Genomic DNA, 16,262 nt, shown 5'->3' with positions numbered 1-16,262 from the left:
TGTGTGCGTGCATCTGTGTGTGTGTGTGTACGTGCGTGCGTGCGTGTGTGTGCGTGTGTGTGGCATGTGTGTATGCATGTGTGTGTGTACGCGTGCGTGTGTGTGTGTGTGTGTGTGTGTGTGTGTATGCATGCATGTGCGTGCATGTGTGCATGTGTGTGTATGTGTGTATGTGTGTATGTGTGTTTGTGTGTGTGTATGTGTGTGTGTGCGCGTGTGTGTGTGTGTGTGTGTGTGTGTGTGTGTGTATGTGTGTGTGTGTGTGTGTGTGTGTGTGTGTGTGCGTGTGTGCGTGTGTGTGTGTGTGTGTGTGTGTGTGTGTGTGTGCGTGTATGTGTGTGTGTATGCGTGTGTGTGTGCGTGTGTGTGCCAGTAGAAGCCAATGCAGACACAGGGCAGGGACACGCTGTGGTGATGACTCTCTCTGTCTTGGAAAGCGATCTGACAGAGCGAGAAGGGAAGGGAAGCCACGCTGCTCCCCATTAAATATTCATATTATTTCTTACTTTATTCTGAGCGAAGAGGAATCTGGCACTCACACTTACTGTGTCAGAATTCCAACACAGGAAGGAAGTGGGGTGAGCACCTAACTGCTGCAGGGGCCGAGATACACTGCATCAAGGTGTCGGAATCGCAGGCTTATCCAGAACCGCATCCTCAATATCTGAAAATAACAATCACATCACCTTCATCTCCACAAACCCACTGAATCATTCCGACCTGGGAACAACAATTACATCATCTTTTATCTTTGGAAATCAATTGTATCATCAGCATTTGGCTAACAGTATAGCATCACAATCTGGACGAATCAAGTATATTATCTCTCTCCTGACAGCAGCAATGCAGAATCTACCTACCTTGGGCATGAGGGTTTGCATCATGTCCCGGACAGCCTAATTACATCAGTTAAATTGCCTTAACCTTGGGTCTATTCAATCCCACCGATAAAGCTAAAGTTAGAAGTTAAAATCTATAACTAATTCATGACATTATTCCTTTTGATACCTTGCACAAGCTTAAAAGAAACAGGTTGTGTAAGTAACGATTTACTTCTGTAAATTTATTCTCGATTTCAGCTCATTGCCACAAAGCAGCTGTAAACCACTGAGCCCTATTGGTGTGCACAGCTTTAATTTACAGAATGATATTGCTTTTCTTAAGCCCAGTTTTTTTTTCTCAGGCAAATCTTTGCATCCAATTACAGTGGCTAAAATGTATATATAATTAAATATTTGGCCTCAAAGCAGAAATACAGACAGTTATGTTCTGGGTGGTCATTTGTAAAGGATGCCTAGATTAACACTTAATTTGGACAAGTCTTTTCACTGAATAATGACATTGTCCTCGCTGGTACAAAAGCTGCAACAATATGTGAATGGCCCAACACCTTCCGATTCTGGACACCTTAAACTCACTGGACAAGTTTATCGTGTACTCTCTGAATATGGGAATGGTCTGCACCCTAATCTAAGCCACTCCTCTGTCAGGGCCACGCCCCTGACAGCTTCCAAAGGGGCAAACACAAAAATGTGAAACCAACACAGCTCCATCCCTGCAGAGAGGAGCGACGAGCAACTCTCTCCTTCACTTGGCTGATACAGTACGGTTTTTCAGTTAAGATCGGTGGTCGACGGGGCGAGTTCAGCGGAGAGACTTTGCCGGTATCAGTTGATGGTGTCGTCGCAATGCAACTGTTTGTTTTGTCAACAGCACCATTTGCTGTGGCGGTGAGGTCTGCCAGCCCTGCCTGGGAGATCAGTAAACACGGCCATCTGAGCAATCAACCGCCATGGCCGAGGAATCGGGGAGGAACCCGCGGCTCGACACTTCTTGGCCCCTCTGGGCACCCGTAGATGGGACTTGAAGTGAGATGGGAAATGCGCCTCAGAGCTACCCGCACTTAAATCCAGAAGCAACATGTTGCAGCGAAAAAATATTTTAATCTTGCGTAAATCCCAGCAAGAGGAGTGCTACGCCACACATCCTTTGTGCATTCCCTCAGTCTGAAAACACATCACAACATGTTGTGGTGTGTGAATCTACTTACCCATCAAAGATATTTTAATAATACAATAAATAATCTTTTACCAGCCTTCAAATGTAGAATATAAGGGGAAAAATCACATCTAGTCGTGTGGCATCCTGTGGCATGTTGACCCTCCAGTCACTCAGAAAGGGACCCAGTCCAGGTCAGTCTCTCTATCCATCAGCACATAACGTCATTACAGCCCAGTCTGTGATGACATCATCCTACATCATCACCACACTGCTGCCCTGCATGAAGTGAGCTCACAATCGGAAATTCGTTATTATCTGTTTAGAGGAGACAGTTGTGACTGTTGTTTTACAGCTGGCTGTGCACAAATCCCCCCCCAGCTACCCGGGCTGTCCTGAACCCCAGGAGCATCATACATGTTCACCCACTTGTGTCAGCTGTTTGCAGCATCCCACAATGAAATATGCACATATATGCATTTGCAGCAATCATCAATAAACTTCATTAGTCTGGAGTCGGTTTTTATTCGTGGAGTTGTGTGCACTGAGGTAACAGGGAGCACTTTCTGCCATTTATGCAGAAATGTTTACTGTTTCCCAAGATGGCGAGAGATCAAAGGCGTCGGCTGCTTTTCCAGTGTATCTGACAGTAGACCTGCAGGCTGTGTGTCTGTGTGCTTTCCTGGGTGATCTTTGCTATCTTATGGGGCATGGTGTTGTGACATCACAGCTCCCGCTTCCACTCCCTGCTAGATCCCAAAGGAATACATCTCATTTTAACCTTACATTCTCGGGAATTATCCATGTCTCTGCTCTTCTCTGGGTGTGCCCCATACTCCTCTATGCTCTCTGAGCACGTCCTTCATCCCTCTGAGCATGCCCTGTGGTCCTCTGTACTCTATGTTACATTACATTACATTACATTACAGTCATTTAGCAGACACTCTTATCCAGTGTGACTTACACAGGTTACAATTTTTTTTTTTTTTACATGTTATCCATTTATACAGCTGGATTTTTTACTGAGGCAATTCTAGGTTAAGTACCTTGCCCAAGGGTACAGCAGCAGTGCCCCAGCAGGGAATCGAACAGGCAACCTTTCAGTTACGAGCCCTGCTCTTTACCACTATGCCACACTGCTGCCCCACTTTGTGCTTCCTGCATTACTCTGCATACTTCCTGTATTCTTCTGTGTGCTCCCAGCATCCCTCCGAGTCTGCCCTGAACTCCTTCTATACTCTCCCTGTGCACTTAATTCATTCCGCCGAGCGCTCCCTTCCTCCTCCTCCCCAGCGCAGCTAGGAGCTCTGGGACAGCCACTCCGCGCCCTCTTGGCTCCAGCTGCCTCCTGGATTAGGAAACAGGCTGTCAGCACCTTTCCCACAAGGTGCTAAGTGGGATCTGCAGAGGTGGGAACGTCTCCGTCCTCCCCGCGTCCCCCACAATCCCCCCCTCCCCCGCCCAGTGCCCTGCCTGTCTCCTTCTGGGCTAGGAGGCGGGAGCACTGCCCAGCCAGATGGACACAATGCCCAGCCTGACTGCCCATCTGGAGCTGGGAATATTTACTAGACTGGGTAACACAACAAACTTCGCAGCCTCCTTGATGATGGATGATGTCTAGCTTTTATTCTGAGACAAAACATGTCAGCTGTAATGTATGCTAAATTACATAAATTATCTATACTGAAGCCCCCCCTAATTAATTTCGAATAGGTGTATTCACTATTATAAAGTCCATACTGCACACCTTAGTAGATATATTTAGAGCTGAGGATTGTTTGTAGGTGTTGATAGGTGTATTTTAGGAATTTGTGAACAGTGGGAGAAAGTTTACTATGGTTCAAAACTTTGCAGTGTGTTTGAAGTTTGATTCATAGAGCAGCCACAGAGTCTTGGTTTTCACATTTATGTTAATTATTTCATATTGTGACTACAATTGGTTTCACATAATTGCTACTGGTAAATGCATAACAGTTTTATTACATTTTAAGCCTCAACAGAATACTGTGTTGAAAGAGAAATTTTAAGTTACAAAAGGCCTCATTTGTTGTTTAAGAACAGCACAAAGTGTACTGGAGGCCTATTAGGAAAAAACAAAAAAAAAAACAAAAACAAAAACATCAATCAAATCCACTATCAAATCTCCACAGCATCCAGTCACATTCAGCCCAACAAATCTGCCCCTGCCTCCATCCCCAATGGAACAGCCATGTTACAGTAGTCTGACCGTAACAGGTGGTGCCAAACAGACTGCAGTTCAATGGGAGACCATTACAACAGGCCGCTGCCATGACCTCTAGCCTCTACCGCTGTTGTAGCTAATGCTATAGAGGACTCTCCCAGAGGCCACCGTGTGGGCTGTATTGATTCCCCCCCCCCCCCCCCCCCGTGTGAGGGATAAAGATAGATCACAACAGATACTAAATATAAAGCATAAGCAAATCACCAGCCACTGTCATATTCTAATAAAGAACATTAATTGAAAGACCTCTGGGCGCTCCTTTTGCGGTGACAGCGTTGACACGGCCCCTTTTGATACTTGTCCTTCTAATTTATTGCAGTTATTATCGCTCTGTCAGGGTGCACCGGTAATAAAGTGTTTATGGGAGGAGCGCAATCCAAGTTTACCGCTAATCAGGCATTGATCAAAGCCATCAATGGTGATAATCATACAACAGGCCAATTAACATGGTGTTTACCCTTCGCCGTCGCGGCACTCCCGGCGCGGAAGGAGAATGCAAATCGCCCGGGTGGGGCCGGCGAATCTGAACGCCCCGTGTCGGTATCGGAGCGGGGCCCACGGGCAGGTGGAGCCACCGTGGGAGAGAAGCCCTCAGCAGAGGGACGTGCATATCCTCCCAGGCGCCAGGTGAACACTAAAAACATCGCTTTTCGAAGGAGAATAGCTACATCTCAGTCAAACGGGGTAGCCTCCTCAGACTACAGAGTGGAGTGTGCGCAGAGCCACGAGGAAGCTTCTGTAGATTACATCGACCGGACCGTAGTTTCAAGGAGCAGGATGTAGTGGGGCGAGCACCGCAGAGGTCTGCAGCTTGGGTGTAATGAAACTGAGGGAGAAGAAGATGAGGGGGTGGCAATATCAGCACAGTAGAGCATAATGACTGGGCCATAATATTGCTACAGGGGGACAAAGTGAGTGGGAGGGCTATTTCTGAACAATAAAACGTAATGACCAGTTTGTAATACCCAGGGACTAGAATACAGTGACTCGAGGTTGTGTGTAATGAGCAACATCTATCGCCACCGTGGAAAAGTGACAGGGCGCTGCGGTAGACAGAGTGACTTTACCGAGTTTCAATATCGGTTTGGCAGAGTGTTACGCCGGGACAATTTGATTAGCGAGCCCTCTGTATAGACTGAGTGAGTGCAGAGACCGTGGGTGTTTGAGCACGGTTACATGCAAGTGTCAACATTGCGGAATGCCTTGGCTCTCTTCCGACTGCCGGGGTAAAACTTCACACGATGCCGTCTGGAGTCTCAAAACAATTATCCGTGTGGGATCCCATGTTCCCCGTATCTTTTTTTATCAGGATAACGCGCCCTTGTAATCTCATCCTTGCAGCTTGGCGCACAGCACTGCAGTGTCATAATACAGTGTAATGCCAGCTAAGGCCCAGGTCATTAGCTAGACTGGCCCATGCCAGCTGGATTATCCTTATCTGATAGGTCTATGATACTAAATCCCGCTTCAGAACACTAACACAGCCCTGAATCACTGCTGTGCATACACACACACATAAACAGATGCACGCACGCACGCACACATGCACGCACGCACACACACACGCATGCACGCACGCACGCACGCACGCGCACGCACGCACGCACACAAACAAACTAAAAACACACACACATATGTATACCCACACCCTGGGCCTCTGTGAGTCTCACACGGCATATATACATACAAAACCCCTTCTCCAGCTGCTTACAGGCTGGTATTCAACAAAGAAGAAAAAAATCAGTGACTGAAAGTGTTTAAGTTTTTTATAGAAAGCTGTACAAACTAGAGGTCCCGTCAGTATCCAAAGCTAGCTGTGGAAGAGTGAGGCTTCATAAACTCCCAGAATAGGTGAAGCTCACCATGCGCTGTCAATCACCAACTTGCCTGAACCAATCTTTGCCCTACTGTAACCGGGCTGGCTGATACAGTGTATTCGTGGGGACAGGTGAGAGTTTATCCTTCATACCTTTGCAGCAAAACACCATGATTGGTTCAAATCTGTGAGCCTTTTACAGTACATGACAGCTCCACCAAATCAGGGATTGATGATGTCTCACTCTCTCATCACCAATCAAAGGCCAGACCCACATTTCAGGAACATACAGAAGCCGTGAGCTCAACTGAAATACTATGAAGCACATGCAGTATGTGCAAAGAATAGAAGAATGTGCAGAGTGATTATGATGAATAAATGCAAAAAAAGCTGAGATGCATGGCTATTTACCCCATAACCGCTATGCATCTATGCATCCTATGTCAGAATAGTAATAACAATAATGTGTTGTTATTATTATTATTGTTATTATTATTAAGGAATAAACTTCTTTAAGCAGTCCTCACTGGGAAAATGTGCCAGGTAAAACCACTCACTGAACTGAACTTAAAAACTGGCAAATGGCATTGTCAAGCTGTGGAGACTCATTTAACCAAACTGAGGGTGCAATTTAGCATTTCTTTTTGTAATCAAGCGAAGCAGTTAAGCACTTCCATAAAATGAACAAAGACTTCTTTTCAGTCACGAGTGTGCATGCTAATTCACTCTGTGATAAAAATGCATGGCAGACAGGATTTTCACACAGGACGAGAGTTAAAAAAAATCAGATCAGGTTTAACAAGGCGTTGGATTCCTCCTCACAAACGCCATGCATACAGCAAACAAAAGCACATGTAGTCTATCTATTATTAATACTTTTCTGTGTCCCCTGTCTGAAGATGCACTTAAAGCGAAGCTGCAAATATAAAATATCACAGCGAATTATCTATATTTGCAGGTATCATATGTTGTGTGAGCATTAAAAAAAGACACCTCTGTCACAATTGTGCCTCATCCCCTATTGCTTCCCCTCCTATTGCTGCTGTTAGCCTAAGAGCTCTTCGGTAATGAAGATTAATCACACAGATTAGGTGCAATTCTGCCACACTGCACCTGGCTGTGTGGAACCAGGAACGTTCCTCACGCCCGACCCAGCACGGTCTCTGCCCCCAGGGCCCGATCCATCATGATAAAACATGTTTACAGTGTGCCGTGCACCATACCTCAACAGACGTAACCCGCACTGCCATGGCAAGCCCACTCCGCCAGCAGGTGCATGTGTGTATGTGTATGTGTGGTGTTTGTCTATATGTGTGTGTGTATATGAATGTGTGCACATGTGTGGTGTTTGTCAGTGTGTATGTGTGTGCATGCATGTGTGTGTGTGTGTTTGTCTGTGTGTGTGTGCGTGCATGCATGTGTGTGTGTATGAACGTGTGTGCATGTGTGGTGTTTGTCTTTGTGTGTGTGTGTGCGTGCATGCATGTGTGTGTGTATGAACGTGTGTGCATGTGAGGTGTTTGTCTGTCTGTGTGTGTGTGCGTGCATGCATGTGTGTGTATGAATGTGTGTGCATGTGTGGTGTTCATCTGTGTGTGTTCGTCTGTGTGTGTTTGTCTGTGTGTGTGTGTATATGAACGTGTGTGCACGTGAGGTGTTTGTCTGTCTGTGTGTGTGCGTGCATGCATGTGTGTGTATAAACGTGTGTGAATGTGTGGTGTTTGTCTGTGTGTGTGTGTGTTTGTCTGTGTGTGCGTGCGTGCATACATGTGCATGCCTACCCTCATGGGGAAGAATACCCCCTAAAATCTCCCCAAACTCCCCTGCAGAGCGCAGTGAGCGAGGCGTCAGCAGAGAGTGTAAGATGGTGTACAGGGCGCAGAGGGATCGTGACGTCTCATAAGGGCATTTGCCGGGACATGCTGACACGAGCCCCCCCCCCCGTTTCTGCTGACGAACACTCCCACGGTGGCCTCGAGTGACAGGGCGTATGTCAGGGACTCACAGTGGCCACCGGCGCACCTATTCCCGGAACGAGAGGCAATGATCGGAGCACCGGCCGTGACCCGGTGTCTCACCCGGTATCTGTCCAACGGCACCTTGATCTGCGTGTTTCATTCACACAAGAAGGCCCTTTCTGCCTCTGTGAAATTAAGATTCCTGCCTCATTCCTGTTCAAGTGGATGAAGCCAGAAAACTATGCTGTGGTGTTATGGTGTGCAATGATGTTAGGAGTAGGAATAAAAACACGATTAAGAAACACCTGCATTCCAAACCGTTCACATTATTAACATCATTGAAAACATAGGCAACTCGATCTCTGTTACATTTTGTGATACTGAGAGTAAGAACAAGAATAATTTTATTCCTAACTGTTAGCATTACCGGCAAAAAATGGGAATTTAAAACATGAACAGCGTTCGAATGAGAAGCCAGGAAGCACCTTTCCCTCAAGCTGCCTTCGATTCTGCTCTGGTGGTCCTCCTCATCTCGGACTCCAAAGGCTGATCTCTAGTATTTGACCGTGTGCTCTGATTAGAAGTCAGTGCCCGCCGCTTGTTGGCAGGTGTCCGTGTGAATGACAGATAGCAGCTCATCACTGTCATAATGCTAGAATCTGCTACAGTCAGGCCGGCTACACGTTCGCTTCCATCTACAGCAGCGGTTTGCCAAAACAATACAGCCCCTTAAAGCCAGCATCAACACAAATAAGCTCCTAAAACAAAGTGAGCTGTTAGAGATTGGACCAGAACTAGGATGTCAGCGTGTGCTTTCTGCTAAATGATAGGTTCAGTATTACTTAAATATAGCACATTACGAAATTTTGTGATTACGAAAATAATAGTAATGGCAAAAAACAAGTACAATAACTAAAAAACAATCATAAATATACATAATCAATATACAGCTCATATTTTGGAGCTGTGTCCAGACTATTCAAAATTGACTGTATCAATGGCTGGGAGAGACACAGCGGGCAGCTCTCCTGAATTTTGATAACAACACCCAACGTAATTCGGAAACAGTAAGCTCACACACACACTGGTCTCATTCAGAACGCCTTTGCTCCGTTGGTTGCGTACAATGAGAGTATCTGTTTACACTGACTGGCGCACTCCAGGTAGATGCGTGGATTGTAAACACTTCAGAAAAAGGGTATTCCCTCTCTCGTTAGGGGGTCCGCGCAAGGAACTGATTACACAAACACTTTCACCCACCTGCTCACGCTTAAATTAATTACACAAACTGAGTGGATGAGTGGGTTCTAATTGGGGTACAACCAATCAGCAGCTGGACTGTCATTTGTAATTTAGATCAGGTCTTTCAAAGGCAAGGTCCATGGCGTCGTTCCAGTGCGTGGAGTTTGGGAGGGTTATGCAGATGATCTGGTGTCAGTTTAGCCACTGCTACACCTAACCCCACAGACTTTGTGTGAGAGGTGGATGTTGATCCAGGATCAGTGCTTCAGGGAAAAAAAATATATATATGCCAAATACGCGTGCCCTCTCTTACCAGTGCAAGAGTCATGAGGGTGCAATTTCACAGTGAAGCCCATTTTTATTCTCTTGAAGTTTCATACATTTCCCTTGAGTGACACTACATTTCTATGAAGGGAACAAAGCTTCTTTGTACCTGCACTGGTTACCTCCATGGAACTTTCCATGGCACTAATGGCACAAACAAAACAAGATGAATGCCAAAACCTAGCTGAACTACGCTGTTTTTAAAATTCTCCTTTGTGAATGCCACAAAAAGGTCCAAATGAGAACACTGTTCATGGAGAGAGAAGGAAAGTGGCCTTTATATGAAGAAATAAATAACATAAAAGGCCAAGGGACTACTACATGGCTCAGATATCACTTGCTAGTTACAGAAATTCTGAGCAGCTCGCAAATATCTCTTTCTCGTCAGACCTTCAGAGAGAGTGAGACGTGGCTGAGACAGAGAGATCAGAAGGTTGGAGTCAGAGAGGATCAAGAGCAAGGGGGACTTCACTCAGAGGATTGCAGGCTCGAGGATAGCACTAAGAGGAGCTCTGTCTTGTCCCGATGTGGTGGAGAGACAGGGAGCCGAGGGACAGCTCCACCAGTGCACCTCTCTCGCCTTTAACTCACACATATCACTTAAAGGAAATGCTCAGGCTTCCCACCAGCACGGTCAAACTGTGTGTCAGAATCATTCCAAGTCTCCCCTTGTCATACTGAGAATGTCACAGTATATTACGTCCATTCACTAGTGAAACATGTGCGAACTACTCAAGGCAATGGTAAAGTGCTTGCTGATTTTTTCGTTTGAGGTCCAAGATTATGCAACATGACTTGAACCTTAAGAACTACAGCACCACCTGTAGTAAAATAAAACCAACTGTAAATATCGCATCCTCAAGCAGAAAATAAAATTTCAATTACAAGGGGACAACATTCAAATCTTAAACCTTGGAGGCTCTTTCGTTTTTAAAATAATTAATAGCCTTGAGATAATAACCGTGGCCCACACCGATCAATGCTTCTAGATATCTGCATCACAGCACCATTCTTTCAACTTGCTTTCACTGTCAGCATGTAACAGTGACTTATCTTTAAGCACCTTGCTGTACCTTACAGTAGTTAAAATGTAACTATCTTGTAGTTGTAAAATCTTCCATCTGTTATCATAATTTCAAAGACTGCAGAGTGCTACATGGAGCAGTTCCCCTACAGTTAGTTAAATGCTGGCTTCATAACAGTGGGGGTGACGCGTGGTGAAATCCTGAGGACGCTGGGATATGGTGTAACCTTTGAGAGGAGCAGTCAGTTAGCGGTTTGCCATTCAGTCAGCCCTGCGTGGTGCCGTGCCGAATCATGCCTGACCATACCCTATATTTAACAACCTCAACACTCACACGCGCACACACACACACACACAGCGGATACATCAATCAATACACCACCATCCGCCGTTTCTGTACCATTGTGGGGGGGGGAGGACATGGACAGGAAGTGCCGTCCTGTGGAAGCAGAGGCCTGTAACTGGATTGCAGTGCACACATGGACGCCCGGGTGAGACTCAGCCAATCCATTAGATTGAATCATGAAAGCCAATGAAAGGCAGCTGCATCTGCAGCGTGAATTGTAGATTTTTTTTTGTTGTATAAATAGTGCTAATTAACAACAAGCAAACAGAGCACTTCTGCATTTTAAGCAACTTATTTCCATAGCAGGGAGTCATTTTAATTGACATCCAAATTAATTCGACCCTGAGAGTGTACGCAGGATGAAGAGTCTGTGGGTCTGGGGTTATTAAAAACCTGAACACGTTCATGCATGGTGTATCGCGTGCCAGAACATTAGGATTAAATATACAATGCATACACACTCCCTGACGGAATCTGTCTGAGGCCTGAAAATTTTGCTCATGTATATACAACGGCTTACCACTTGTTCAAACCTAAAGCCAGTCCACACAATGCATTGGCAATTAACCCTTTCGCATGTAAGTTATAAAGTATTTCCAACTGCCCTCCCCCCAGTGTGACTTATTTCAGCTTGTGCACACCTACTGTTCTAAAATTTGGTTTCAGTTTCAGTATTTTAATAACTCCCACGTTATCAAGCTTCTCATAGTTTTCATCATCGCATTTGCTGTATTTTCACAACGTTAAATCACTGTTTCCTCAAAGTTAATGTCAGCTAGAATTTTTCAAAACTGTGTTCTGCTGCTTATGTTGCAACTTACGTGAATCTGCATTGAAAAATAAATAATAATACTGCATTTGTAGAACATTTTTATGTGAAAAAGCAGTGGGTTTAAAACGAATGTTGTGTCACTTGTAAATAGTCTTTCTAATCTAGTGTTCTAATCACATGCGAAAGGGTTAACAGTCCACTTGGGGGGAAAAGATTCAACTAATGTCCCAACACAGCTCAGTGAAGACCAGGAACAATGTGTAGTGTCATGAGTCATGGTACTGTAGCCGGCAAAACACTCAGAAAAAGAAATGGAGGCTGTTATTTTGGACATTTTTGGGGGTTGGGGGGGGGGGGGGGGGGGGGTAAGGAGCCTTTTAACAATGCACAATCCATGAATTTGCCCCCGCCAAGTCAAAGCTCAGGTCTGTAACGGTGCAGGACAGGAACTTAGATGTCAGTGTGTGGCTGCAGTCCGTTACAGACAGCCATCCTGTGCGTGTTGAGAGGTCAGCGTGGAGAACATACTCGCTGATGCTGGCGAAACCGACTTGCACAAGAAGGAGCCAGATCGGACGGGCTCTTACTGACATCGCACACACACAACAGCCCTACGGAGAAACGCTCTTTTCATGACAACTTCCCGCAGCTTGGCTTGCTCTCACTCCATATTACACAGGTCGAAGAGAATCCAGGTGATCATTAAGATTCACTCCTTTTTTTTAAACCACGCATTAGAGCCACCTCTAATGAGCTTGCACATATGTCACCAGTGTGCCACACTGCCAGTCACAAAGGGGAGGAACTAAAGCTGTAACTGTTTCAAAGGCTGTGCTCTAGACTACAGCAGGAAAAGCGGTTTTGTGCCTTGGTCCTGACACGGTGACGCCAAGCAGTGCTATGCTCACTTTGTCTGATGGCATCACACATGTATCACATGCGCATCACACCAGGTTACATTACATTACATTACTGGCATTTAGCAGACGCTCTTATCCAGAGGGACTCACATCCATTTATACAGCTGGATATTTACTGAGGCAATTCTGGGTTAAGTACCTTGCCCAAGCGTACAGCAGCAGTGCCCCAATGGGGAAGCGAACCAGCAACCTTACAGTTACGAGTCCTGCTCCTTAACTGCTATGCTACACTGCTGCCACTGAGCACATACATGCCAAACCCACCACGGCTTTTCCTGTCAGACATGTGTTTTTGCACCTGCATTGGTATTGCGCTCCTTGATTTTTTCTTTTTATTATTTGATAAGATTTGTCTTCATAGATGTGAGCATGCAGAACAAGGTAAAGCTGCCAAACTTCAGTGGAAAGCATGTCTCAACACATACACACTAAAACACACCATGTGACAACAAAACCAAATCTCAGGCCACTGCCACTTCGGCTCTTCTGTGCAGAAACAGCTCAAATTTATGTGTGACCTCTCTCACCAGTGTCACATGGCCAGCTCAGTTCTACTCAGTTATAACCTACGGGATCTTGACGGGACTCCCTACTTTTTTTTGTTAAATCCAACACCATATCACCTCCAATCAGGTACTGTAGTATTTGGCTGCAAAATGGAGAATGAGATTGCGAATCTCCTTGAGGGACACATTTACGTGAGAGTTACAGTCTGTAGTTTTGCAGTTGTACAGGATAAATGGGTCAGTAAGAACCCCGAGTTCTGTAACCGCAGATACAAAGACATGTACAAGATCCCTCCAAGCCTACCCAGAATGTCCTGTTCCCAATAACGTCCTTTACCCAAGTGTCCTTAAAATAGTGTCCTACACACCCATGTTCGAAAACCAGCAGTGAATTGAACGATATTACCAGTATTGGTAGTTACCAGCTAAATGTGTAATAATTTACAGTTTGAGAGCCATGTGTTACAACCGGCAGTCTCAAACCTCTTCAGAGAAAGATGACCAGGTTTCATGGAAACGACTAAAAACTACGGATCATGGGCTAGTTCTGCATTGAGGGCAGCTGTACCTCATGACACCTCAACAGGCCTACAGAAATACAGCTGTATAACGGGGCCCAACCAGCCAGGCCATTTGAATTACAGGTGTACAATGCTTGTTGTGTTGTGCTGTAATGTAAACACGATCTGAAACTGGATGAACGTATTCCACAGGCAACACGTCGAGCATCAATCACTAAGCCTGATTAGACAGAAGACAAACAAACAAACACCTCGCAATTACCTTCCAAGCAACACGTCCTCCACAGCCCCGAGTGGGTCATGACCTCCTCGTTCTTCTTGCTGGTCTCGTTTTCGCTGACCGATTTGATCTTGCATACGCCGCGCGAATACAGCCAGTAGTCCGTGCCCACCGCTATGGTCATGAGACTGAAGGCGGCGAATGCGCCGACAGTGGTCAATAACATCTGAACTCCGCGGTCAAACAGACCCATGTTCCCGCATTCCATGAAAGGGGGACCCCCTTTCCTCTTGACGTATAGGAAGTAAATATTTGAAAATTGACGGGACCAAACCAAACTGAAAAAATGGGATATTTTTGATTGAAAGGAGGGGGGAGGGGGAGAAGGTGAAAGGAACCGTATGGTTGCGTTTGGGTGATGACAAAAAGGAGAGAATTGGACAGTGTGATACACCCGGGTGCGTTAAGACGGAGAGAGGGCTGTAGCGGGTGTTTGTTTGCCTGGTTGATTTATTAAATGCTATTCCAAACGATACTTGTGCTGGCTACTTTGGTAGCCGCTAAACTACGCTATCTCTACCAGTGTTTTTCTACAACTACAACTACAACTACAAAAAGCTTCTCCAATATATTCACTATTAATATATAACCACTGAAGGAAAGTGAAATTCAAATGAAAACAGAAACCTTGGTGGATCTCAGCCCAAATGCACTATTAATGGTCGAATGGTTTGTAAAAGGCAAATTCCTGAAATAAAGCATCAGTTTGTCTGTTCCGTCTCAGAATGAACAATTTAACACATGTGCATTACGAGTAGCCTCTACGTTGATGTGTAAATATACGAAGATAAGTACAGCTCTGAATATAGCATTGAATTCACATTAAATGGTCGCGAGAAGGGGGTGGGGGTGAGGTTAGAGTAATGGCAGGCTCGTATGGACTACAATTTTACCCAGCACGTCAATATATTTTAAGAAAACGAAAAACGAATTATAATACCTGTTTGTCTGCCTATACGTCTACATTTCTGTGTACGAATATTTTAACCTGACAGATTTTCCTATATATTTGTATGTCTTTAAATGTGTCAATCTATACTACTAATTAAGAGGGGATTCAGGGAGAGAAACAGGGACGGGAAAAAGAAGGGTAGGGATAAACCTATTGAAATAAAGAAACGAAAATATACAAATGAACAGAAACAAGTTCAGTAAAACGAACATAAATGATTATATCAATTCATAATACATGAATAAATAAAATATTATGAGGCTAAAATCAATTTAATTAAAGCAACGCAGGAATGAAGAAATCAACCCCAGTAAATAAATAAACAAACAGACGGATAAATGAAGCCGAAAAAATAAAACAAATAAAAAACAACCGCTAGTTTTCCTTTTTTCTAAAATTCTGATCTCCAGTTTCCATATGTAGCCTCTAGCTCGTGGAAGGTTTCCGCCGAAAATGGGGATCTGCTGTCGAAAGAGGTGCTGTCGACGATCCGTGGAGAGCGGGGTGCATCCAACAAGGCAAGCCGACCATTACTCGACATAGAGCCGGGGAGATGAGGAGGAGGTGGTGGGGGCGCCGCCGGAACCGCTCCCCGCCTGTGGTAGTGCTGTTGCTGCTGCTTGGATATCCAAATCCACAGCGGTCGTATCACACCCAGAACCGACGCGCTTGCATAGCCCCTGCGCCATGTAAAACAAAACAAAAAAATTGCTAAACGAAATAAAAAAATAAAAATAAAGAAAGAAAAAGAACAGCAGAATTCAGCAATCCTCGTTTTTTATGCTTCCGTTTCCCCTTGGTCCGCTCACAGAGAAGTAGAGAGATGGGGAGGGGGTAGAAGGTGGGAGGCTGAGGAGGAGAAAATTATACAACAAGAAGAAAAGATCCACGGTACGCCACACCAAACCGACACCACGCAGCCCGAGAGCGGTCGAGGGGGGCAGCAGATTGGAAGTATATTGTGGCCGTCAGAGTCAGCGCTGCATCTTTGATTTTGTCTTCTCTTTCTCGGACGACGTTCTCCTCTCACTGTATCGCTGCAAATTGCCCCCGTCCTGTGTTTTATTTTTTTTTTTCTCACACGGACTGCGCGCCGCTGTTCGATTGTAGACCCCCTCCGCCGAGCGCTTGTTGCTGGAAAGATATTAAAGATTTTAATTCCATTTTCTGGAGGGGCGGGTGAGGTGGGGGTGGGGGTGGTGTAGTGGTTGGGGGGGGGGGAGGGGGGGTTGTGTGTGAAAAGGGGGGGGGGGGGTAGTGTTGAGCTGGTTGAACGATAAGAGGGGGAATTTAATGTATTTGTATAAAATATTTGTATTATAAGTGGTGACGATGGTGGCTACATTATTGTCTTTCACTCA

At 45.3% G+C, this 16,262-nt stretch overlaps 1 protein-coding gene across 1 annotated transcript in view; it reads right to left on the bottom strand.

Moving 5' to 3' along the window:
- Window positions 1-15,032, bottom strand: part of LOC118794434 (voltage-dependent calcium channel gamma-2 subunit) — a 58,242-nt gene extending 43,210 nt beyond the window's left edge. Inside the window, exon 1 of the mRNA XM_036552685.1 lies at window positions 13,932-15,032. Within this exon, the coding sequence (XP_036408578.1) occupies window positions 13,932-14,157 (226 nt within the window). The 5' untranslated portion in view covers window positions 14,158-15,032. The remainder of the gene's footprint in view (window positions 1-13,931) is intronic.
- Window positions 15,033-16,262: the final 1,230 nt, after the last annotated feature.

This window comes from Megalops cyprinoides, chromosome 19, assembly GCF_013368585.1.
Source record: "Megalops cyprinoides isolate fMegCyp1 chromosome 19, fMegCyp1.pri, whole genome shotgun sequence".
NCBI classification, from domain to species: Eukaryota; Metazoa; Chordata; class Actinopteri; order Elopiformes; family Megalopidae; genus Megalops; species Megalops cyprinoides.
This window is presented reverse-complemented; position numbering and strand designations above follow the sequence as displayed.